At 43.3% G+C, this 26,908-nt stretch overlaps 2 protein-coding genes across 2 annotated transcripts; one reads left to right on the top strand and one right to left on the bottom strand.

The window, feature by feature from the left end:
• Window positions 1–477: 477 nt before the first annotated feature.
• On the top strand, window positions 478–21,601 carry cUnh14orf180 (chromosome Un C14orf180 homolog). Its single transcript, XM_080480540.1, has 9 exons — window positions 478–911; window positions 1,648–1,678; window positions 8,026–8,112; window positions 10,594–10,714; window positions 13,753–13,783; window positions 13,912–14,020; window positions 16,553–16,716; window positions 16,793–16,925; window positions 19,660–21,601. Exons 1-9 carry the CDS (start codon window positions 759–761, stop codon window positions 19,863–19,865), a joined length of 1,035 nt encoding a protein of 344 aa, XP_080336666.1. The 5' UTR covers window positions 478–758; the 3' UTR covers window positions 19,866–21,601.
• On the bottom strand, window positions 20,979–26,470 carry tmem179ab (transmembrane protein 179a-B). Its single transcript, XM_080480541.1, has 4 exons — window positions 26,093–26,470; window positions 25,609–25,746; window positions 25,445–25,523; window positions 20,979–22,627 (listed from the first exon to the last, which is right to left on the bottom strand). The coding sequence occupies exons 1-4, from the start codon at window positions 26,392–26,394 to the stop codon at window positions 22,454–22,456; spliced, it is 693 nt and encodes a 230-aa protein (XP_080336667.1). The 5' UTR covers window positions 26,395–26,470; the 3' UTR covers window positions 20,979–22,453.
• Between the last annotated feature and the right edge of the window lie 438 nt (window positions 26,471–26,908).

Raw genomic sequence — 26,908 nt, 5'->3', positions numbered from 1 at the left:
CATCCGGGACGGCCAAAAATCGCACAGTGTGCAGCCGCTTGTACTAGATTTTGAAAAGCTTGTGTGCAATGTGGCAAAGTGAAGCATGCTTACTTGGCATTTAAACCTCTTATGCACTCCTCATCCATTAATCACAAGTGAGCAGTCAGATTCCAAAGGATTTTGTCAGAGACTATAAATCAGCATAATGCACTGCACTGTGATTAACAGTCGCAGAGATGAAAGGTTCAATCGCAAGATGAATTATGACTCTTGTTTGGTTTGTTTGGGTAAACTTCACAGAGCATGTGCCACTGTATTTGCCTCCCATCATCATAACATGCATCTTTGCAAATTCCCTGCGTGAGGATTGGAGGGAGAGCCAGTGTGCCGAGCACGCTCTGGCACAGCTACTGTATGTGATCCGAGCAGGGATTGGTCCACAGCTCTGCCACTCACAGAGGAAACACTCGCTGACTTCCTCTGTCCTCCTTTCCTGGTGCAGCCCAGGAGGAGGGAGGGGAATGGCTCTCTTCTGTGTGAGTCGCCGGCGCTCCCTCAGCCTGCTCCTTGCCACCTGTCCTTGACTCGCTGAGCACAGACGAGGCTTGAGAGGAGGCTCTGCTGCTCAGCTCTCCTGGCTGCCTTCACGTGAGCAGAGTCTTCCACACTGTGGCTGTTTCTCTCTACCTGTGGTGCTTCAGAGGAGTGGTGACTGGGGGGGGGGAAGGATCGTCCTCGGCCGGTGGGGCTCTGATGGGCTCGGGCTGGGACTGGGGATGCTGAACGGAGGGAGGGAGGGCCTGTTTGAGCTGGGACAGCAGCTCCAGCAGCAGGGGGAGTACCAGGCCGCCCTCCACTGCTTCCTCAGCTGCCTGCTGGGACTGACCCATGTGCAGAGCTTCACCTCTCTGCCCAACTGCTTACACCAGGTGAGCCACATGGGGATTGGGCTCTCACACTCACACACACTCACATATCTACATCAACGCACATTCTCACACGTGCTTTGTTGCTCTATTTCTTTTAATTTCACACACATGTTCAGCACATACATCCATAAAATCTGCAGTCTCATGTATTGGCACAGCAATGCAGACACATTTGCTTCACCTGCTCTTCTTGAGTGTCAAATAAATCATCCCACAGGACACGTTCAACCTTGATATCTTCAACACCAATGTCAAATCTAACAGCCCAGTCCATCATGTGGAGCTGTGTTGACTCTGGCGGAGCGACGGTGTGCATGCTGCTAAGTGAGGTTCAGGATGCTGCACTAATATACAGTAACAGTGTTACTCACAGTGTAGTATCCAGCGTATGACGGCTCTATTGTGTGCGAGCTGCGCCTGGCTATTTCCGAGGGCTTTATGTTTTGGCAGTGTGTCGCCAGGATTACATACGTAAGCCCGTCGACAAAGCCAGGTCATTTTGAATCTCTGTAGTAGTACCTAAAGGAATGTCCCTGATGTCAACACACAGCCGTTACTCCAGAAGTTTGGAGCGTACGGCATGACGCTGACCAGACCGACGGGCCGGGAGGAGAGCAGCGTTGCTTGTTTTGACAGCTCATGACATCATGCCTAAACACACCGGGGGGATGATGCTGGACATGTATTATTTAATGCCTAACCATGTGCCTTGGTTTGTTTTCTCTCTGCTCCACAGATTGCAGAAATCTTCATCACTGAAAAGAATTGTATCCTTTACCCACAAACTCAGGATTAAAAAGAAAGTCCACCTTAGATCTCGCTTGAGACACATTCCCCTTTTTTCCCGGAAGCCTTTTCTTTTTTATCAACTCTGAAGCTCGCCTTTAGCCGTGCGAGCTGAATTGTGTAAGGGATTGTGAGAGGAGGCAGGCGTAGCGAATTCCAGCACAAAGGAGGATGAGGCTCGTTTATAGAAAGCAGTGTAAACTGAAGGGGATGAGATGATGTCTTTGGCCGAGTTCATAATAACACGTTTGTCCCCCGAGTGCCACATGTTCCGTGTGCGGCCCAGGCTGTGTGTCTGTCTCTTAAGAGGATTTGTCGGCTCTTATCTCTGCACAACAGAGCGGAAGAGCACTAATTAACCTGTATCTGCAGCGGCTCGCCAGTGCACCGCCACTTCACTGCTCCTATAAACTATGGCTGTATAGGACATAGAGATAATGGAGAGGTGTTGCGTTTCGAGATATATTACCTCCACGGCTCCTCTGCCCCGTCACTGAGACACTCCAACACTTAACTTGCCAGCTCAGGTTATCCACCTCAGCAAAGATCTGCCTCTCACTGTCCTTTTTCCAAAATAGGTCGATTTGCTGAGCTTCACTTCATCAATAGCCTCGGCCGTCTGCCGCCCTCAGCAGGAAAACTTATCTACTTAAGAGGGCTCCCGACCATAACGCAGTCAAATCTTTTGACATGGCCGACCCTGTTACATAAGCTCATTAATAGTAACGCGGTCGCATCATGTCTAATTGTGGTTTTTGAGCTACTGTGGAGTTACATTGGTTTACTTTTACTGTTGGAGTTAAAAGATATTCCACTGTTTTCTATAAAAGTGGTCAGTGGGCCCAGATCCTTCTCAGTCTATTTTCCGCCTATTAAAAAGTGTGAGAAAAAAATAAAAATGGGCTTTTATTTTGTCTGGCTGGGCTTTTTCCAGGATGCTGTCCTCATCCAGCAGAATCTTTCACTTCTTTATGAGCTCATTTCTACTGAATTATTGCAGTCCTGTAAAAAAATAAATACATTTAAAAACACTATATGCTCAAACATTTTAAAGACATTGATACACTAATTGAAACATTGATTTTTATATCAAATTTCTTATGAGTAGCAGACACATTGCAACACTGAGACCAGAGCTGAGATATCGGTGCTGCTGCCATGAACGCTAACATAACTAGCTGCAGCCCTAAAGCCATGCTGTCTGGGTGAGTTTGTGAAAACATGCCTGCAAAAGGTTGGAAATGCAATAGTTATTGAAGTTTTATTCATTGTATTTTGTGTCAATAAAATTGGCTTTATGTTGAGCTTGCACCCTTTTTTTGGGACTAATTGTTCAGATTTGGAAAAATATTAGAATTTTAATGACGTATACTCTGCGACACAATAAAGAAAAAACATTAAAGTTTAAATTTAAAGGTTATTATGGCAGTATTTCACCAGTCCGACCCAGTCAAGATGAAATTGGGCTGCATGTGGCCCCTGAACTGAAATGGTAAATGGTAAATGGTAAATGGTAAATAGACTCACTTATAAAGCGCCTTTTCACTGACAGCAGCCCCAAAGCGCTTTACATGGTTCATCACATTCACACATTCACACACCATTGAAATGACATCCCTCCTCTGGCAAATATCGTATAAATGTGTTGAACTGTCAACTTGAGAGGAAAAACTCAATTTCACGTAAAGTCAGTGCAACTTTCTTAGAACTGATTCAGGGTGATTCAAGGTGGAAATTGTCACCAATTCACATCTTTTATCACACTTTTTGTATTTTCAGTTAGTGCCAAATACTCACAGATTGGTGAAAAACCGAATAAATAGGCTCAGTTCAATAAAATTTTCATTCTAAAGCATCAAATACAATACAGTTGTAGGAGGTTCAGACCACAAACTTGCGGTTCCACTGTCAGAAATCCTCCACGTGTATTTTTCTCTACTTCGGCGCTCTAAAGTGTTTTACACTGTCACATTCACCCATTCACACACAAACAGTGACCGCTCCACTGGGATCAATTCTGGGTTCAGTGTCCTGCACAAAGACATGTTGACTTATTTTGGGTAACCTTGAGTTTGGAAGATGGGAACCAACAACCATCCTCTGAAGTGGCTTTAGCAGGTCGGCATTAGATCAGAGCAACTAAACGCTGAAAGAAACATTCCGTTTCCTCTTCCAAGAGTCTTAAAATATGCAAACAGCATTTCCCTTTCGCATCATGGAGCTGAAGCAGCGATGTTGCGGTGCATTAGCAGCTCTCCTCCGGGGAGCGAGGCGAGAGGTCAGCCATGCTGGGAGCAGGATGTGGGAACTGGAGAGTTTCACACACACTTTTTAACAGAATTGGTAGGATCCCTGCACTAGTCGTCTCGTAGTCTAACCCTGCGCGCCGTAAAGAGGCAGAGCGAACTTTGCCCATTCAAAGCAAAGTATACAAAGTGGTCCACGCGGATGGATTGTATTAAGTGCAGTTGATAGTGATATTGGCAGCGCAATGGCCGCTTAAGGGCTGATGTCTCGTTATCAGAGCTGGCAGTATCCGAGAGTGACCTTTACTCAAAGCCAAAAGCTCTTTTGGCTTTCTGAGTGCTTGCTGATATGTGTTTCTTGGAAAGAATAACAACCCGCACATGTCGACTTTAATATGGAGTAAAAAGGAAGTGCTGCATTGTATTCACATTTCCATGTTGTGTGAAGAAAAAACTAAACTGATTAATTACAGTGCCGTAGTGGTATCACATGGAGGTGCTTCTCCAGTGGAGCCCAGTTTCCTGCCAGGCCAGAGATATTTGTTTACACCTTCTGGAGGTCATCTCAGTGCGTTCTGCAGTCACTTGGCACGTGAGAGCAGATGTATGTTTCAGGGAGTCAATGCAAGATGTTGTTGACTTTTTGAGTGAAGTCCAATTACCAGCTCTGTGTGTGTGCGTGTGCGTGTGCGTGTGCGTGTGCGTGTGCGTGTGCGTGTGCGTGTGTGTCTGTGCAGCCGTTCCCAGGAGGAGATTGTCTGAGGTTCTTGTTGCATTGTTGTGGTCCAGGCTGACTAAAAATAGCAGGTAGAAGTCGCACTGTGACCTTTAGTGATCGCTGCTTCACAGATGGCTCATACTCTTATTCCCAGCGGCCGGTCCGGCGGCTCCCAGGAGCCCGAGGCAGGAACAATACATCCAGGACCACTGGTTCAAAAGAATCTAACAAAAATGTAGGGGCAATGTCAAACATATGTTGTTACTTTTATAATTGTCCATTCTGTTCATAAACACATTCTTACCTTCTTAAAGACTTATAAGGTCAGTGATGAAAACAACATCATCTTAACGCATTTAAACTTCTCTTTAGGTGAACAGCTAACTTGACAAAGATGCTCTGGACCACTCGCGCTCAGTCTCCATGTGGCTGCGACTGTGCATGTGCACCATGGCCTTAGTAAATAGTTCTTCGAGTAGATGGACAATAACAACAACGTTTGCCTCCAGAGTGTCATGACTCCCGGTCCATATTCTCCTGGGACTTGGTAGTTGATCGTTTTCTTCCACGTGAACGTCCACGTCCTCCCATCGTCAATGTTTATAGCGGATTGTTCTCTGCTGCATGTGTGTGTGGCTTCATTACAAATTGCAATTTCGCTTGAAGCAATGAGTGACAAAACCCTCAATGACACTTATAAACAGGGTGAAAAAGTGAAATTTCTAAAAAGGTATTTGTATTGAAAATTGCGGCTGTTCGGAACAACTTCACCATCTACAACTGGACTGCACATCACAATATATTCAGTTATATCAGAGATGCCAAAAAACTGTTAAAATCAGTTTCCAAAATCATAAACACTTTGAATAATGTTTTTTGGTGTCCAGTTGTCACTGTTCTATAGAGCCCTTAAAGGGACAGGCAAAAAAAATAAACATTTAAAGGAAGAAAAAAACAACTATTGCGGGAGTTATAATGAAACACTGAGATCCAGAACTGAACAGCAAAAGACAACGATACTCGCAGTAATATAGCAGTAATAAATAACGCGACAGCCACCCTGATGGAAAACATGAAAGAAACAGGCTTTTGCCAACTTTAGTTTGAAGAGAAACACTATTGGACAAGAGTTCAGTAAAAAAAAAAAAAAGCTTAATTCAACAGCTATAAGAGATATTTTAGGGATATTTCCCTGTATTTTGCACCAGAATGTTTCATAAAAATTGGCTTCATGTTAAGATTGTTGTCATTTTCAGTAGTAATTGTTTGGTTTTTGTAAAAATAGAGACATTTTCATCACTCTGCACCACAACAAAGATAAAACTTTTTTTTTTTTTTATTCAAAGGTTATTATGGCATTATTTTACCAGTCCGGGCCACTACAAGTTGATCTTGCGCTGTTTGTGGCCCCTGCTGTAGATGTTGACCAACATGTTAACTTCCGTAGCAAAGTTCAACCTCAGTGAATTGACCTCGTGGCTAACACAGCCAAAACAACGTCACCAACCTTATCAAACCTGTTTGTCCAAGCTGTAGTTAGAGACGAAGCAGATGGGGTCTCTCCAACTACCACATTTGCCTAACAGGGCATGAAGAAGATAGAACCTGGTTGTTTAAGATCCTCCATGAAGCCTGCTGGGTTGAGCTTGAAGACTGCGTGTGTGGTTTTGCCGGTGATCTGCTAAGAATAACATCACATCCAGACAGGAGGGTTTTGCATTGTGGCCAGTTTATAGAGGAACAATCTGTGTTCATTTCAGTTCTTCATGGAGCGAGTATGTGGAGGGCGTATGAATATGTCAGTGCGGGTAAGATAACGAACGTATCAAAGCATTACAGCAATTTGGATTAAAAAAAGAAAAGGAATGAAGTTGTGTTTCCGTCCAATTACTCGACGGCTGGGGAGGAGCGCTTTTCTAATCTAACATAGTTAGTCAATGTTCTAGATGCGCCTGATATTCCATATTCATGCAACAAAACCAATAGTACATGTTATTTTGGAATCCCTGATAGTAAATCAGTTTGTATACATGTTAACTAGAGGATCAGGCCCTGAGGCTCATTTTACACAAAAACATTTTCACAAGTGAAAATGCCAAAAATTTATTGTTTTTTTAGGTGTTCATTTACACAAAAGCGGAACTTTTTTAAAATGCGCAATTTTGGAAAATCCTCCATCTCAGTGGAAATGGGGGAAACGCAAGTCTTCAGGAATGCTGCTACTGCGCACGTGCACGGTATGCATGCGCCGTAGTAAATAGCTCTTCCGCACATGCTCAGTAGATGGACAATAACAAAAATGTTTTCCTCCAGAGTGTCATGCCTCCCAGTGGATATTCTCCTGGGTCTTGGTAGTTTTAGAGTTGTGAGTCAATCCAACTCCATCGTTTGTCCATACGAATGTCCGTGGACTCCCATTGTTAACGGTTATGGTCCTTGGCTTAATCACAAAAACAAACAACAGCACCCACTAGGGGCCCAACATGAAAATTACATTGTTTTCAGCATTCATTTCTGTGTAAGCATTTTAGTGTAAACATGAATCTTTTCTAACGCAAAAATGCAAAAACAATGCGTTTTCACTTGAAACGTTGCCGTGTAAACGGGGCCTTAATGTCCAGGACTGGTTAGTTATAGTTATAACTCTCCTCTGTGGACTGCAGTGATAATCAGGCTGTTGATAAAGTAGAATAAATTCCCTTTGTTCAGAATCACATATAAAGTTGAATTCCCCAGGTCACAAAAGTTCTATCTCCGACATAAATGTTCCAGATACTGTGTGTCGCTTATATTAGAGGTTAATAGGCTGGTATTGTCAGGGCTGAGATGAAACGTGAAATACCCAGGATGGAATCTCAGTTAAGTAGGACATCGACACAGGCCCAGCTGTGTTTATTTTAAGCATCCTCCAGCTCATTGGTCTTTAAATGCACCTGACAAGAATCGGCGGTGTCAGTTTACAGTGGGACCAACACTAAAGCGATGGGAATGCTTTCACAAAGGAGACTATTTATAGGGGCGTTTTAAATAGAGACTCTTTTCATGGAAACAAAACACAGTGGCGCTTGGAATAATCAAAAGGAGAAAACACAGAAAGAGCCAGACATTGGTAGCAGGAATATGATATGTGAGACATACGAGACGTAATCTGGTGGATCTGCTGTGAAGCAAAGTATCTGAAACACACACATGACTAGACAAACAGTGACACACACACTGACGATTTCACAATCCATACAAGAGGGGTTGCTCCACTTTCTGTTTGCGTACAGTTCTCAGCCCGCATGCAAATAAAACGTGAGCAACACGGCAACTGACTAATCCTGCTGACAAACCGAGCCTGATCCTTCACCCATATAAACAGATGGGAAGGCCCTCCAGTTCATCCAGGCCGAGAAGATGTTCTACGAGGTGGCATTGATCGAGCTCACGGCTCTTCAGGGGAGCGCAGGCAAGTTCTTCTCACATCACACTGTCTGTCTGTACCTCCGGGGGATAAAAGGGCGAATGAAGATCTTGTGCTCCGACTTTGAGTCTGCATGTGGTTTTATCTTCTTGATAAGGGGAGTGGGATTTCTTTAAATCCAGTGATTTTTAGTGTTGAATGTGTGCCTGTGTAATTCAGCATGGAGGTTTTTAATCATGTGAAAGTTATCGGTCGGCATGAAACTTGATCATTTTCAGTAAAAGTGAGAGATTAGAAAGTCTCACATTACTCGTTCTTTTCACTGTTAAGCACAATTTACAGGTTTCTCACAATTCAAATGAACCCTTCATAGCTTTACATTGAGTGTTTTCATTCTTGTTAAAGGAATTTTAAGATTTTGAAATTGTTTGAAAAAAAAAGCTTTCACCTGAACGTGTTATTTTTTCATAAAATCAATGTTTGTTTGTTTGGGTTTTTTTTGTAATTGTCATGAATTTGTTATGGTTAGTACAGTAGTCACCCTGTTTGTTTATTGTTTATTGTTTATTAGGATCCCTATTTGCTGCCACAAAGTGGTTGCTTAGTCTTCCTGGGGTCCAATGATAAAAAGAAATATTACATTTTACCAAACATTAAAAACACATTAGAGTAATAATAATAATAGTACAAATAATAATAAATACAAATCTTTACACAGAGTGCAGTAGTACAAAGCAGTTAATGATTACATTTTATATAGAAGTTCTTTCTGTAAAGAGTTAATAATAAAACCTTTACATTTCTTTTTAGCTCATACATTCATTATTCTAACAGAGAAATGCCCTTCTTTATAATTAAATCTGATTACAAGATAAATAACCAGCACTTAATTTGACATATTTTGTGTTTGAAATATGGTTCGAAAGAAAGTAAGTTTAACTGGTCAGTTGAAACTCGGTGCTTGACAATGCAGTTAAATGCAGTAAAAAGTATTTTCCTCATGAGTACTCAATATTACTTTCAACTGAGTAAAATACAGAAAATGGACCAGTAGTTGTACTTGTGTTTTGGGTACTTTTCCCGCTTTATAGTTGACTTTGGCTCAACAGATCAATTAAACATGTTCCAGTCAAGACATCTAAATATTTAGTCTCGTTAAATACAAAGTCATGCAACAACTTTTCATAACACTGGTGGGGGAAAAGAAAATACATCAGTTCAATGTTCAAACAGAAAAGGCTTTAAAAGTAGATGAAAAATAGTAAATCAGAAAACAGATCTGCAGAAAAATGTGACGATAATTGATCACAATTGAAAATAAAGTTTAAAAATCAATCAAATGAACCACATTTTGAATTGTTGTGCGTTTTACCGCGACAAAGGAAAGAGTACTGAAATAGTTTTATATATAAGTACATCTACTTATATTTGGTGATTGGATCGTCAATTGCAGTTTGGCTCAGTTTACAAAACGATAAAGGATGTAACAGTTACACTTTGGCTTTATTTCTGGTAAAAGAATAAACTTGTTGGCTACAAAACTGCCTGTCCAGGAATCAGCTCCTTTCAGTCGTTGGGCTAATGTGAGCTGACTCCTCATTCTGCTGGACTCCATCTTTGTTTACAACGTACCTGCTGGAGCCCCATGCGGCACGGCCTCTCATCCATCACCCGCCGCTCCAGACGTCGGCTGCTTCCTCTCCGTCTGCTGCTGAGGCAGCACTGCGGTGGAGCCCGGGCTCCGCGGAGGGGATCGGGGGACGGACACGGTCCAAGACAAATGGCCACCAGTTCTCATTAGGAGCTGAGTGTCACCGGCGAACGGCCGGGCCCCCGACTCAGCACTCGCTCAGATTGAACGGTGGACTCCTCCGGGGGGCCGAGCTGCTGCCACTGGAGCTGCGAGCTCACATGCTTTCCTTCTTTCCCATCGATTTCCTCCCCTGGCAGAAGACATAATTGGCATTTTGTGGGAATTTGACGTGCAGATATGATTCTTTACTTTTTTGCAGTCGTGCATGTTTGCCTTTGTTTTGCATCTTGAGCCAAAGTCTTTCTTGTCTGAAGTGTACACAGTGTGTGCGTGTGTGTGTGTGTGTGTGTGTGTGTGTGTGTGTGTGTGTGTGTGTGTGTGTGTGTGTGTGTGTGTGTGTGTGTGTGTGTGTGTGTGTGTGTGTGTGTGTGTGTGTGTGTGTGTGTGTGTGTGTGTGTGTGTGTACAGTGTGCTTGCACAGTGCGTACTGTTTGTGGTTTTGTTACGGTCTCAGTGCTCTGGTGGTGGGTGTGGCGAGCGTGTTGTTTGACTCCCTTATCCGCTCTCTCCTGCCCTTATCTCTGCTCTCTCGTCCTCCCGTCCTCACTCGACTCCTCTGTAGCATTCAGGCGGAGAGTCGGCAGCAGTGGCAGACAGGTGGAGAGCCAGAGACTGCGCTTCATTTTTCCTGAAACGCTAGACGAGACGGACAGAGGCGAAAAGGACGGAGAGCGTCACTGACTGTGATTCCATGCCCTGTGTGTGTGTGACAGGGCCTCAGGAGGAGGCCACGCTGGGCTCGGTGGGATGGACGACCCCAGAGGAGCTCTCGGAGCAGGCCTCCCAGGCACAGCACCTCGAGCGGCTGGCTCAGCTCTGCATCATGAGCAAACAGTAGGTAAAACTGTGTCCCGTGAAGCTTCCACTGTGCAGTAATTAATGGGCTGTTTCATGTTCTGCGAGTTTAAAGGCTCAGTGGGACCATCATCAGAGGATTTATGGTTAAATAAATCCACTTCGCCAGCTTGCTTTATCACCCACACCATACTGTATGCATGTAAATGTATGTTTCTGCCGCATCGTGACTCTCACACGACCATAAATTGGTGCTGGTTGAGGTGAAACAGAGCAAACAATGAATCTGAAAGTTGTTTCTTTTAGCAGTTTATTAAAGCAGCAGCAGATTCACCTGTGTATCAAGTCAAACTCTCAGCTATTCGCAGAATGAATATTTTGCTGACAGTTAAATTGATGTTTTGCCATTTTGATACCCACTTTAAGGAAATATTCACTTTTATCTCTGCCTGCGCAAACATTTCGCTCTGTTTTTGGACGTTTCCATAAACACTCTTTATGAAATATGTGAATTTGGCCGGGCCTCCGGTCCTCCTACACGTACGCGCATTCACAGTCCTGCAGTGGAAATTCTCTTGCACCACATAAACCCGAACTCCGAGGCTTTTCAGCCCGAGTTGAATTTCCCCGTAGAAGCGGGGAAAAGAGACACCACACTCTATCTGAGTGTCACAGGAGGAACGCCTTCACTGGATCCGCTGTCTCCTGTTGCAGGGGTACTTTGTTAGGCCACGGCGTGCATCCATTCGCCGTGCCTCTGTTGTCATTGTTGGGATTAGGCCATTTAACCTGATTGCCGGAGAGGGTGACGGTCGGTGGAAGGTGTGCATGAAGGGCTGCTTCATGGATGCACGTTACATACAGTAGTTAAACTTAAATGAGCCGGTGCTGATGGTGCATGTCTGCACCCGGAGGCTTGGGTTCCCAGCTAAATACGTACGAGCAGGAATCTGATTCTGATCTTTGAGCTTTTCCTATACAGACTGGAGAAATGAAGCCTGCAAAGACTACAAAGGCTGAGGAAAAGGAAGAGAAACTGAACATTTGTCTTAGAAATAGTTGAGCGGCAGAAGCGCCTCCCTCAGGGCAGGAAGTCAGGATGCTTCCTAAATCTTTCAGCAATGTCGTAGGAAGTCTTTTGGGCTTTTCTGTGCCGATCAGATGTCCTCTGCGAAGGACCTTCTCAAGCAGAGCAAACTGACACCTGGCCATTACTAATTGAAAGGAAGTGTGGCTTTTGGACGAGCGAAGCTGACATCTGTCACACTAAACAGGGCTTGCTCTACATCTATATGCACACATGAGGGTGTGAAGGGGATGAATGTCCTCGCCGGGCTTTTCACGGAAGATATGACAGAAACAGCTGGCGGGTCTCGAATGAGACACATTGGCCCTGCTTAGCGCTAAACACGAGAGCGGCGGGGTGGCAGGAGACAGTAAGCCAAGCTGGAAGCACCGTGCCCTCTGTAAACTCACCCTGGAGGGGCCGGCGGGGCTGGCAGAAATAGAAGGTTTCCACTTCCACCAAGAGGCGCCCGACGTCCGGCTGTCCAATCACAGCAAATGTTTAGATTTGTGCCGCTGCAGTTTTCCACACGATGAAACAGATACTTTCAGCTCACAGTGAGGATCATGCTTTGTTATCATCTTTGTAACTACGATCGATTTGCTGGGAGGGATGGGAGGGATGAACGGCTTCCGGGTGGCTTGTCTTTACTAAATAAATGTGATTAAGACGCGAAGACGCGACAATGTTTGGCAAAAAATAGTGTTGCGTTTCGGGTGTCTGTTTACATGACAAAGGTGCTCGAAGCCACTGCAAATGCCCCGCCTCCGTCTCCGAGTGTGAGTAGACGAAACAATAAGAACAATCTTTACCTCTGGAGTGTCACGACTCTGAGTCCATATTCTTCTGGGACTTTTATAGTCGCCCGTGATCCAACTTGGTCGTCCGTCCATACGAACGCCCATGTACTCCCATTGTTAATGTTTATAGCGTATTATTGCAAAAACGAACAACGGCACCAACTCGTGGTCCAACATGAAAACAACATTGTTTTAAACATTAAAGTGCTGGAGGTGTGCTACTCAGAGGCTTTAGGAAAGCAAAAATCTTGCGGTTTATTATATCGTAGCTACTTATTGTTTTTTTCACGACAGTATCTGTACTGCAGTCGTCTAGATTCTCAACTGGTCGGTCGAGACCCAAAAGTGGGTCGTGGTCCATTTCCTGGGTAAAACATTTTTTTAAAGTTAACATGTAAATTAATGTAGTGCATCTTATCACACTGCTTGAGAGTAGCAGGTTGCAGATTACAGAATACTCTCCTGTAATCAGAGTTGATGACCATTTCACATTCAAAAAGACCCCAAAGTTTGTTTATATGTGCTAATTGAGCAAACGCTTAACAGAATATCAGACATGGATTTTATTATATTGAGGACAAAGTAGATGAAAATGTTTTGCGCAGCAAAGTGGAGAGTTTTAATCAAAATGCTACTAATGTAATATTTTCCTTTATATGGTCATTTGGTCAATTATTGATAAAAAAAAAAAAATTGTTTTGTTTCCTGCATCAGAATCAAAATTTATCCGATGAATTTGTACATTTGAACATGGTTCTTAAGTTTTGGTTGCCACACAAATCTCGCAGTTATGAAAGCAGATTTAAATCTCGCAGCTGACGTGTCACAACTGTGGCTCCTCGAGCAAGGCTCTTAAATCTCTACTGCTTTGCTTCATTCAGGAAGGACATGAAAACTTCTGCCTGATCAAATATGCAGATCACATGATCTCGAGACTCTGAGAAGCAAGACCACGTTATCACTGCTTATTTATAATCCTTTGTGGGAAACTTTTCTCCCTTTGGTTTCTACCAATTGAACAATGGTTCCTGTCATATTGAAAAAAGAAAGTCTGTTGATCAGGATGTATGCAATCACTGTATTGGAAAAATCAACAGTTCACACATATTTCAGTTCCTTCCTCCTTGTTCATTCATATTTTAGATGTACCGTCTATTCTTTTTTCAACTAGCATAGCGGCTTCATCCTTCTCTCTCTCTCTTCCTCCCCAGACCTCATCTTGCCCTAGAATACAGTGGTAAGGTATGTACGTTTCCATCCCTGCTGGGATTCCCTATGCAGACTTTAGAAGCATGTACATTATTATGACTCTTGTGAAGCCCGCGAGATGACAATGCTGTAAATTAAATCACATGACTGAAACATTTCAGGCAACAAAGATTCACCAGAGGGCCTTCGGTAACGACCATCCAATCACAGCCAGAAGCCTGGAGCTCATGGCAACAGTCTACGCGGAGATTGGCAAGACTGAATACTCAGGTAAACGATCACCTGGAAAAAAGAAAAAAAAACCTTGTTCGCTCTGATGCAACGACATGAAATGGAGGCCGAGTGCGTTTGGCTCATTAGCGGGAGGAAAACAAAGGCCAGTGTCTACTGCCTCTCTGCAGTCTGTCATCCACTGCTGTTAACATGCGGCCTGAAGCATGAGGGCGGAGGGAGGAGGGCGGAGGCCTGGTGATGCTGATCTTAGGAGAAGTTACCCCGCCTCTGCACCGCGAGCGTGCGCTCCAAAGCACTCCGGTTAGCCTGCACATGAAAATGTTGAATTAGTAAACACTGGCAGTCGTGTTGGACACAGCGGCGGCTTCACGTGGCGCAATAAAAGGAGAAAGTCTCTCTGTGACAGTTTGAGGCCGGGCTTTTGTTGCACACCGTGTATGCTTGGCTTGCATTTAGTTGCTCTCTGCCCAATTGTGAACTCTGCATTTTATTTATATATATTTTTTTGCTCGGGCTGCTCTAACGTCAAAATCAGCATTGTTGTTGAGTCAGCTTCCAGAGGCAACGATGCTGAACACAAGCTGCAACACTGATCCAGACGCACAGACCAGAGAGAGAGAAATACCTCTACAACTAATGTGAAGTTCCTTGCTCGGCTCAGATGGCCTCAAACACACCAGGACATTAGAGAAATGCTAATTCACATGAAAACGGATACATGCAATTCAGCAGATTACTTCTATTGTTATTGTGGACTTATATTTTGCTTGTGGTGTACATTAATCCATCTTTACTGACTGAATAAATGAGCAAAGAAATACAAGACGTTAAGAATAAGTAGCTCATGAGAACCCTGTAAGATGAAAAACACTTTATAATAGAAGGTACCTTCATCTTCATGTTGATATTTGAGTGAAACTTATTTAGGTTGAATGACTTTTTGAAACAAGATAGTACAGAAGTATAAAGAAATACAAAAAAAGGTAAAACTAGATCATGTAATATTGCACTGATATGAAATGCCACCTTTCCTCATCTGATTGATGACTGTGTGTCGAGAAGTTCATCCCTAGTTGTACTGAAATAAATACAAGTGAAAGTATGTGGTAATATTTAGTTAAGTGAGTCAAAGAATAATCGCTGTAAATCATATAAACTCGGGCTTTGTTGCTGAATCTGTTTTGATCGGTCTTGATATTTAAGGCGAAGTGAAGAAAACAGTTGTGTATCGCTGCACGCTGGAATAACCGACAGATAGCTCGAGAAAGGAGGAGAACAGTTCTGAAAAGAAAATTGAAGAAAGCAGTTATCAGCATTTATGTCTATAAGGAATAAGAAATTAAATTGCATCTATTTTGATTTCATACAAAGCTCCAGGGCATTTTGGTTTTTGCTGGGTTTGGGGGTTTTTTTGCTCTGGTTTTGGTTGTGAACGTCTCTATATTGGTAAATATTTATGTTTCTGGATCTTTTGAGTGGAAATTAATGATGTATTACTTTTCTGGATTAAGCAGTATCGAGAATTTAACTAATACGACCTTCTAGTGGGTCACTGTACTTTACTTTTCCTGAGTTTCCGTCTCAGTTTTGGTTGTTTGTTTTCAAGTTAGTGTTTACCATGACCTCCCGTCCCTGTATTTACTATTCAATGTGACATTTTTCTAGACTAGGTGCTGGATTGATGATAAAACTGGACATGTTATTCAGAACTGGTCAGCTGGATAACTTCATTGCCTTTAGGCGACATCATTTCAATTAATTCTTAATTTTGACATAGTTTATACTCTAATTCTCTATATATTTATAGTCATAAGTCACACTCACACAGTATTTTCCTTCTAAGCCCCACTTGCTGTAAATACCAAAGTCTGAAACCTTCATTTGTTAGTCTTGAGGCAGAGCCGGCCCTCAGGCTCTGTTGACAGGGGAAACATTCAGTAGGCAAAAGGGCAACTTCTGACACAGCAAACAATGTGTGCAGGCTGCGGTGTGTGTTTACCTCCGGGGAGCAGTCGTAGTCTAAAGCGCTGCGTTAGGATCAGCTGGCGTTGGATTTCATGAGTATCAACAGAATTATTTAGAATCAATATCCAGGGCAAAGACTCTGGGAAAAAAGAAAACTGATAACTTCATCCTGCTGCTCTGGAGGGGTAAACCTTCTGGGGCATTGTGGGGCAGCCCAGTGTAATCAGATTACACCTAAATTATCTTTGGTTTAAAGTGATATTGATCATTGTGTTAAGATGCAAACCCTCATTGTATTATAGAAATAACATAAAACCTTAACCCTGGAAGTAATGTCAAGAAATCAATGTCCTGCATTCTGTTTGTTTTTCACGTTGAGGAATATTAAATAAAACTTACTCTGTGGTAAAAGGCAGTAAAGTTTTGTAGTACTCAAGACGTTTGTAACCACCAGAATGCATCTATTCCATACATATGTCAAACATAATCAAACTCGATGGGTGGGTGGGCTCAGTCCCAGTCTTCCTGGCCTTTATCCTACTTGGTTTGTAACAACGAGAAACGGCTCTGGATGTGTCCTCATGTCCTTGTTTCTCTCTCCAGACTCTCTGGGTCAGTGTGTGTCTGCACTGTCCAAACGCTTCGCTGCTGCAGAGTCCCTCAGAGACACCGTCAACTGTCTTCCTCATTCCCACCGGGAGAAGCACTCAGAGGTACGCCACAGAAAGGACGGCCACCACCAACAGGACGACACGCTGAGACCGAAGGTAGTAGCCAGAGATCTGCTGTTTGTCTCCAGCTGGACGGGAGGAGGGTGCTCAGTCTGATTTGTGTCTGACGTAGGTAACCAACGGCAAAGTTCCCACCTCCATCCTCAAGAGGCCAAGTCCCAACTATGGGTCCGACACAGAGCCCATGCACAGACGGAAAGGCGAGCGGAGGGTTCGATTCAGGGAGCCAGAGACCACAGTACACGGTAAGAAAACGTGCCAGTCGCAAGGTTAGATGGATAAAGATGTTGTGTTTATAATCCACAAAAATCAAAGTGATTCACCAGAAAACAATTGTGAGATTTATTCAACTTTTTTATTTTAACAATTTCGAGTTTTAATCATATAAAATGCCCACATTTTACAGTGTGTGGGCAGCTCATGAATGACAAGAAATGATTTAAACAGCTCTGAGAAAGACTGAAAATGAATTGTGGTTTAGCTGGGTGTTAAATCAACATGCAAGACACTGTGATGGCTCATATGGTGATTTGGTTTGACATTCTGGTTTATCCAGGCCACTTGTTCTGATGGATGTGTTGATAAAATCCCCTCCTCTTGTTTACGTATCCTCTCTTCCACAAAAACATTTTGACAGCGTGCAGGGATGAAATGTGGCTGCATTCAGCTACTTTACCAGCAAACTGGTTAAAAAAAAACTTAAATAGATGTATTTTAAAGTCTAAATGAAGCAGTGCTCCTATCACTCATGAATCAAACCTGGTTAATTCTGAAGTCTAGATATAGTTTGACTCAAGTTGTCATTTTTGGTTAAATGTTGGACTTCCTGTTGTTTCACAAAGCTGAAAAAAATAAAAAAGATGTTAGCAGCTTTTGAGATCCATTAAGAATAAGGGCCCGTTTACATGACGAGGTTTCAGGTGAAAACGCATCGTTTCTGCAGTTTTGAAAACAAACTCTGTTTACACGGAAACGGCAGAAACACTGAAAACCATGTAGTTTTCACGTTGGGTCACTAGAGGTGGTTGTTGCTTATTTTTGTAATGAAACCACACACACATGCAGCAGAGAACAATACGCTATAAGCACTAACAATGGGAGAACGCTGACATTCGTATGGACAGACGATCAAGTTGGGTTGTTACTACGGTGACTGTCAACTATAAAACTACCAAGTGACGGGATAATATGGACTGACAGTCACGACACTCTGGAGGCGAAGATTGTTATTGTCCGTCAACTCACACATGTGCTGAAGATCTATTTGCTACGGCCGTGGTTTGCATTCGCAGTAGCAGCATTAACGGCGTTTTCAGCACAGTTGTCTTGTAAACAGACACCCAGAATATTAACTAAAGTTTAGCATTTTCACTTGAAAATGCCAAAAAGGGATCTCTGGAAGCCTGCTGGGAAATGTCATATGACTGTCACGCAAAGCTCCACAACCATTACAATTGTTACTCTTCCTGTTTTGTTCTAAAGTTTCTGGTCTCCCATAAATTCATTTTACATTCCGTTTGAAAAAGTGATTTTCAATTTTAAACTTCAATTATTCAAATTTTTTTATAATTTCTCCTCAGAAATGGAATGCAGGAAAAAACCTTTTGACTTCAAAATGGCTCCCTTCAAGTTTACTTTTCAAACTTTAACATGAAAATTGATTTTAAAACGGAATAATTTTGCATCTGCAACACCGAGAAATGGGATTCCAGGTTTTCTTCTCGTAACATGTTGCCCTCTGGTGTTTCATTTTACCGCTCACCATCAAATTCATGTTTTTGGAGTTTGTAGAACCTGTGCTTGTAAAAACAAAAACAAAAAAAAACAACTCATGCCCACACATTTAGAACATGCAAATTGCAGAGAAGGTCTAAACTTGTCAACCCAAGTGAACTCTGCATTTGCAGAAACATGAATGATTGAAAGCATTATCTGGAAATAATGAGGTCATTTCAATTGTTTATTAACATTATCTTTAATGTTACTCCACACAACCGAGCTCATTTGTAGCGGCTGCTCATGACGAAATCCAAAAACAAGCCCAAAATTGCATCGTAAACTATTTTCCTTTGGGGATTGTGCTCTATTTAAAAAAATAATGTAATGCTAAGAGATGTCCAAACACGAGCAAGTGATTTACTCCTTGTAATCAATTATGCATGCAAATGAGGCGGGGAGTGTGTTCCAGAGAGATAGTGGAGTGTGAGGCCACGGCAGCAGCTGCCGCGGCTGCTTTGTAGCCGCTGAGCATCACAGAGGTTGCCTCCGATTGACTGACTGGCCTCTTTCTGTCGGCTTCACAGAGATTCCTTACTGTGACTTTATAGACGGTAAGTCCGTCTGATGGAATCACTGCTTTGATATGCATGATGGAGTGTCTGCAGCACTGCACTGTGGAGCAGCAAAAAAAATAACTGAATAAAATCAGTTGGATCTAATTGCAGAGAAGCTTTGTGAAATGTATGACTTTTTACTGTCACGCCATTTTTAACAGTGTTTCACACCAAAAAAAAAAATCGCAGACTGTGTGACGATTTCTCAATTGAACTATACTGTATATATAGTGTATGTAATAGGCCAAAAGGTCAGTCAGTACAAAACCAAGTAGGGGAGAGATTCCATTCATCCATTCATCCATTCATCTTCTATACCGATTTATCCTGTCCAGGGTTCATCACAGGAAAAACACACACACACTCACACACACACACACACACACACACACACACACACACACACACACACACACACACACTCACACTCACTCCTCAGGGTCACTAATTAACCTCACATGCATGTTTCTGGACTGTGGGAGGAAGGAAACCCATGGACACACAGAAAGAACATGCAAACTCCACACAGAAAGGCCCCAGCTGGTATTTGAACCCACGACCTTCTTGGGAAAGATTTGTTCATTCAAATACGCAGCATTTACAAAACAAACTCAGGGGGAAAAAATGTGTTTTCTTTATCTCGCAGCCTACGACACGACGACGTCCCGCCCTCACCTCGCCCTCTTCACCTGCCTCTTCCTGCTCATGTCATTCCTGGGCGTGGCCATGTACTGCACGGACCGCCGGCGCCCGCAGCGGGTGTGCGAGGAGCTGGAGGCCGCTCTGGCCGTCTACCTGCTGCACGTCAAACAGCTTCTGTGGGGCTGCTGGATATGGCTGACCATGCAGTGACTGTGACTGACCACAGGGGGAGACAAGGAGCCTCTTTTATTCATACTTTCAAAACCCCTACCTCCCCTTTCTTCTTTTACCCTGAAGGGGCCCCACCCCCACCCCATCCCCCCACCCCCGAACGCCTCAGCCCTTCAGCACGGCTCTGTACGCTGTCTGTGGCATCGCACCACTGTCGCAGTGAGAACAGGAAAATGTGTAATCCCAGAAATATGTAGCTTCCATGTCTGTATGTATATACGTACGTACTCAGTGTGGCGGGCATGCCGCCACACGTTTAAGTTGTACTGATATTTTGCACATGTGCGTTGTTGATGCCCACACATGACGCTGACATAATCTCCACAGACTCTTCAGTTCCTGTCTGTGAGCGGATGTTTCCATGGAATGCTCAACTTTCTTTATTTCTTTTTTTTATTTTGTTACTGAACCTGACTTGTGTATATCAGATACTACACACAACTGAATGTGTATATATGGATCAATATACTAAGGACTATCACAGTATTTAGCCTTGTAATTGCACATAAATGAATGTAGAGATGTTTCGTAAAAAGGCTTTGATCAGCACGTTGCACATCTGAGAGATGTGACTGTTCATAACTAATCGGCGAGGAGGTAAACACAGGGCTGCGTCACTTCACAAGTACCGGGACGAATGAGGTGGAGGCGAAGAACACATGGTTATTTTTTCTCGGCCGGTCCGTGTGGATGAGTCTCATCTCATTCCCTGTTCCGCCGAGGAGGAACTCCGCAGCACAATATTATCCATCACCGAAGAGAATAATACTCAAGCTGAATGAACGCTGATCCTCTTTGTACCGGCTTGAATCTACCAAAAAAGAAACAAAAAAAAACCCTCAAAGCTATTTATCGCTCTATATTGTATTTCTGCATCTGCATTCAACTTTTCTTTATTAATTTTCTAAATAAGAAAAAAAAAAAACTTATTTTGTTACCTAGCATTTCTATTTAAAACAAGTCAGGTTTTAATTGTGATGTCAAATTCACAGTCTTTGAACGAGAGTGCGGAAGATAAAAGACAAAAAAAAAAAAACCTACTTTACTGCTATTTTTGAGGCCAAAAACAGAAATAGAGCAGACGCAGATATCGTATGAGTCCCTTTATCAAACGAAGCAATTAAAAGTCACACACAAGAGACGTAGCCGTGGTTTTCAAAGTGTGGATTTCGCTCTCACGCTGCTCGTTCTGTCTCTTTTTAGTTTAAGGTTCGACTTCCTGAAGTTTTTTTTATATAGATTATTATCATTATTACCCAAAAACAAGCTCCGCACTTTGAGAGCCGGCGGAACCAGAGGGGTCAAAGGGCACAGAGATCCACATACCTCTCACCGTGAGCAATAACACACATCACATAGTTTCCATTCAGACACAGTTCTTTATATAACAGGTTTCAGGGAACTCAGAAAACGAGACGCGTCAGGTTTTCCGGTGGATCGCGACACGCGAAAGTCGAAGCAAGAAACGACTCTGCACTGTCAAAACTAAACTGTCATCAGCAATAAAAACGATACCTGGTCAACTCGTTGTGCACATCCAGCTTCAAGCTGCATTTCACCGCTGTCCAAAACATTTACGGTCACTTTGAAAGAAGTGCCTTTATGGAGGGGTTATTTTTTTATTTTCTTTTTTTTTCTTTTCTTTGTTTCTATACGTTTTTATGATTTCAACTTGTTTAAAAATAAAACTGTCATTGCCTATCAAAGTCAAACCCACCATCTGCTTCCTTCTTGTAAACTCTTGAGTGCGGGGGGGGGAGCGACGCATGCAGGTACGTTGGAGTGTCTCTATTCACAGTAATGCAGTATATTGGTTTGTAGCCTATACAGTGTGTCGAGGAAGCCTGAGATCCTATTATGGCACGAGAGAGAGAGAGAGAGAGAGAGAGAGAGAGAGAGAGAGAGAGAGAGAGAGAGAGAGAGAGAGAGACTCGGGTGATTTAATCTCACGGATTGCTAAAAGCATTTTTGGACCGGCTGCCAAACGCACGAACGCTCCGAGCTGCGATTGATCATTTGTGAAACACCTTTTTTGTAGCTTGTTGATAAATGTGCGAATGACACCGCGAAAGCACACGTCAGTCTATTTTGCAGCAGCATGCAGAGGATTGCCACTTCACGGAAAGGCAGTGCGCATTCTGCCTGGACAAAAAAATTTTTTTAAAAAATAAAAGCCTACCTCAGGAATACATTTATTGGTGTAAAAAAAAAAAAAAAAAAAAAGCATCCCTTTAAATCTAAATATCACCCTATTAATTTGTCATGCATTAGATCCATGCAAGAGTTTCACCCACACAACATGATCCGTTGTTCAAATCGGACTATTAATACTGTGTACACTAAATATAGTTTGAATAGTTTTAATACGATCGCCGTTTGGCTGGAGTTGTGTTTGATTTAAGGGGGAATCCATTATCTCTGAGGAACAAAGGTGAATTAGTCCATTTCATTCAATCCATCGTCAAAAGGAGATTGTCTACACAAATACTGGAGGGTTTTTTTCATGGCAGGCAGGAGGGCCGTACGGTTAAGAGTGAACGAGTGTGCTCGGCTGCATCTTCCGGTTTCTAGATCAGGCCGGTCTTGATGTCGGAGCCCCGGCGCGAGGAGCGGCCCAGCAGCAGGTCCTTCTCGTGGATCAGGGTGTCCAGCAGGTCCTCTTGTCTGTAGTTGTGGTAGACCTTGAGGAAGGCCATCACGGCGATCCCCAGCCAGGTGAGCCAGGCAGCCCACAGGCCGAACTGAAAGTCAAGCAGCACATTGAGAAGTCAGACTCGGAAATGATCACAGTCACAGAGACTTTACTGAGGTGGAAAAACAGACTTATATAAAAGATACAGAGAATAAAAATGAGACTTTCAGGCTCATTATTCGTTTGGAAAAACGTCATAGTGTGGTTCATAACAGCTTTTCAAAAGAATTTCAGGACCAAATCTTTCAACTGCTGGAGACTCCTCATCATCAGTCATCATCGGGATTGAGCACGCTGTTTAATAAACAAAGTTAAAAGAGGATTCGCTTCCTAACTGGGGGGGGGGTAACCGCTATCTGTAGCAACACAGGTCAGCCTGCAGATTCATTTTCTAGTGGTTGTTAAATACGAGCCGACAAAATCTAGACAACATGACGAGGGAAAGAAGGAGAATGAGGAAAAAAGAGAGAGCACAGCTTTTAGCAGCTTTTAGCTTATCGTGACGTCAGTCACACGCCGATGACGAAGCGGTCGCATGGAGAAAAATATCCGAATCGGTCCCACATAGGGACCGATTGTTGGGTCTGGTGTGAAAAAAACATCACAATCGGAGCTTTCACACGGCCACAAATCAGGTGGGATATGGGTCACTTGTGAGTAAACAATGTGAATTGGGTCACATTTCCCTGCAGTGTGAACGAGGCCTAAATTGCCCCGAGGTGTGAATCTGAGCGTGTGGTCGTCTCTCTGCGCTCAGCCCGGTGAGCCGCCAGACGTGAAGCGGAGCTGCGCTTCTCCAGATCGGATTCCTCAACCAGCTCACAACCTGTGTCCTTGTGTTTGAACCACGACACAAAGGGAACGTTTTCACAAACACTGATGTTTTCACACGTGGTTTCGGGGTTTAGCCTTAAAGTGACGATGTGTACTTAACTTCTTATATAATTGCTGGGATTTTACCAAAATTCCACAATCATATATTTAATGTAGTTCGGCTTCAGGTCATATTCTTTAAACCTCCTGACAAAGTTTTCAACACCGGCTGCTTTCATTGTTAATCAAACAACAACAATCGTATCGTCTACGTACTTTAAATCAATATTTTCCGAAACCAGCTCTGACATAAAGCAACACTGGGCCAGACACGTAAATAATAACATTATAACCTATAAATAACTAGATCTCTAAATTTCTGTCTGTGTTTCAGTGCAACAAAGTATTAATATCATTAAAAACACATTTAATGAAGTATCCTTTTGCGACACATGACAAACCTGAAATTTAAAAAACAAACAAACAGTAATTTAAAAAAATATTCTGCCTCAGTTCACCAGCCGCTTCACACATCATAGTGGATTTTTACGTCATTTACATCTTTAAATTCATACAACCTTTGGCCACACGGAGCGGGAATATAATTGGCAAGTTCGTATTATAATCACAATAACTTGTCAAATTCTAGAAATGATCCTAATGCTGATCACCTGAACTGAATAGATACACTGCAGTCAATGTCGTCGTTTCTCGCAGCCGGAAAACTACATTTTGGAAGGATTGGACTCTCTGGCTCGTCGGTTCTGGTTCCTGTCTGCTGTACGTTTGACATCCCTGCTTTAACGGGACGCATCGAGGATTAAGTCTGACAGAATGGCAAAAAGACACACAATCGATTCAGCACGTTTGCCTTCAGGAATATGAAATATCAGCCACATTTTCCAGCGAATTACCCAGAGGAATATGTTAATATATTAAAGTACAACGCACAATGTCAATTCCACCAAAGATGTTAGTGTTGATTATTTATTCTAGTGAGAGACATTTCCTCAGCCGGCCCTCCATGACTTTTGTTGCCAAACTTTATTTTAAGATTATTAGAATTACTTTCTTTGTTGTTCCTCAGGTTTTCAACAGGTCATCATCTCCTGCAGCAGGGGTGTCAGACATTTCAGTGGGCCGGGCTGGAAAAAGAACCTTAATGACCTTTCAATTTAAACTTGAAACTTTTTCTTTGTTGTGGCGCAGATGTATACGCGATGGAAACGTTGATATTTTCCACAAAACCAAACAATAACAACCAACAGTGACTACAATCTCAACTTTTATACCAATTTTAATGAAACCTTGTGGTGCAACTTACAGCCAAATGTCAAAAAACGTCTTTGTTGCATTATGGGTGTTTGTGACCGCATGGCTTTGAGGCGAAGTCCAGTTTTCTATCTGTCGTGGCAGCATCACTGATATCGCAGCTCGTGTTGTGTTGTGTCCACTAGTCTTCAGAAGTTCAGTGTTTTCGTAGACATTTTTATTTATTTAGACTATTCCTTATGTTTGACACCCCTGTAGACCAATTTGTCTTTCTTTCTACAGAAAAGTACGATTCATTTGCGGCAACGCTTTCATTTGTTTGATAACTTTCTCCTCAGCGCTCCGCGTGAACACAAGCGAACAAGAACGGAGGCAAAACTATTTCAAACAGATTATTGTTATGTAAAGAAGCTCTAAATCACACGATGACTGGCAAAACTCACACAACCCGAAAGCATCTATTACCTTGAGCATCCAAATCACACATGACCTGATGATTTAGCTGTTATTAACTGAGTCTGGTTACTTTGGAGGAAACAGGAAGAAAGGTAGAAGGGTTGATTTCATCAGTCCAAAACCATTTGAGGTTAATTGGTGATTCTAAATTCTCTAAATCATTCCACATCCCGATAAAAACCTGGAAGGTAGATGGAAGAAACTGACTATCAACACCTTCTGTCATGGACTACCTGCAGAGGAGCTGAAATGGACAGAGAGAGACAATGTCCTGCTTTGAATAAGCCTGCAGGTGTTAACACAGACTGAATGGGACTGTCCTTACCTGAGCTATAGCGAACTGATCGTAGAAGGCAGAGTTGTTCACGCCGAGTTCCAGGTCGGTGTCCTGCAGGTCCTCGCAGCTGCACAGACAAACAGGAGGGAATTTAGGAGGATTCTCCCCACAGCTTCGTGTGGATCTTCAGTTTCGGAGGCTCTTCGCTTTACCTGCTGGGCATCGTCCCTCCCTCGGTGACGGCGTCGCACCACAGGTTGAAGCCCACGCTGATGATGGTGCTGGAGAGGAAGACTGTGAACACCACCAGCGAGCTGATCAGCAGGTTGAGGAAGGCGTTAAAGATGGAGCTGCAGGGGGATCAGACAAGAGAGCTGGAGGATTGAACCCAGCGACCTTTGAGAGACGACCAAACCGAGCCACAGCCGCCTACGCTCAACATTCCTTTCTGGACTTTTCTTCCCTTCAGCTTGCAGACCTGTACAGTAAAAACCTACATCACCATGCAGATGTGAGCAAATGACAGATGTGCTTCTTATATTCATCTTGGAGGATGACAGTGAATAGAGGTTCACATGATGCATGCAGGCTATGCTTCAGATTGCACATCATCATCAGGGGCGTGGGAGAGACGCACAGGAAAAGGCACATTTACATTAAGACCCCCGACAGGCGCGTGCATTATTTCCCACTCACTCGTCGTGTCCTTTGCACAGGAAGAAGAGCAGCCTCCACGCCTGCACTGCGGACAGGATGAGGGACGCGATGCCCACGAAGGTGATGAAGCTGCAGGAGGACTCGGGTCCCCACTCCTCCACGATGAAGCGCTGCTTCGACACCGTGATGTTCTCGTTCTGCCACATGCCGCGCGTGAACAGGAGGCATTTCCCGCCGAAGTCCTCCGTGTTCTCGGACAGCGGCACCACGGCGATGAAGCCGAACACGAAGGCTAAGAAATACAGGATGCACTGGGCGAAAATTAAATTGTCGAGGGCCATTTTTATTTATTTTTTTCTCCTTCTCGCCCTGCTCTGCTCTGCTCGCGGCGTCCTGGAGACAGTGCGCATGCGCAGTGGAGCCCGAGCGGCGCGGAGGCGCAACATCCGACGACGCGCTGCGCTGCAAGTTAATGAGCGAGGCTGAGGCCTTCGGGGCCAGGAGAGCATCTCCATCTTATCTCCATCTGAGCTCTGGACATGGTCCTCCCCGCTGGACATCCCTTCTGCAACAGCTTCGATATCTAACAGCCAATTAGGACGTTTTAAGTCTTCACCATGCAGCGATCTGGCTTCGCAACACATCTCTCTATCAATTGAATTCAATTGAATTCAGTTAAATTTTATTTACACAGTTCCAAATAGAACACAGTCATTTCAAGGCACTTTTACAGAGAAATACAAAACAATTCCACATGAACAGGAAGCGAAAAGGAAAATCTCCCTTAAACAGGAAAAAAAACCCTGCAGAACCAGACTCAGAGGAGAACTTATGCAGAACCAGACTCAGTCTCTC

This window comes from Lipophrys pholis (genome assembly GCF_963383615.2).
Source record: "Lipophrys pholis genome assembly, chromosome: 14".
Lineage (NCBI taxonomy): Eukaryota > Metazoa > Chordata > Actinopteri > Blenniiformes > Blenniidae > Lipophrys > Lipophrys pholis.
The sequence above is the reverse complement of the archived record's forward strand: the minus strand, read 5'-3'. Positions and strand labels throughout refer to the sequence as shown.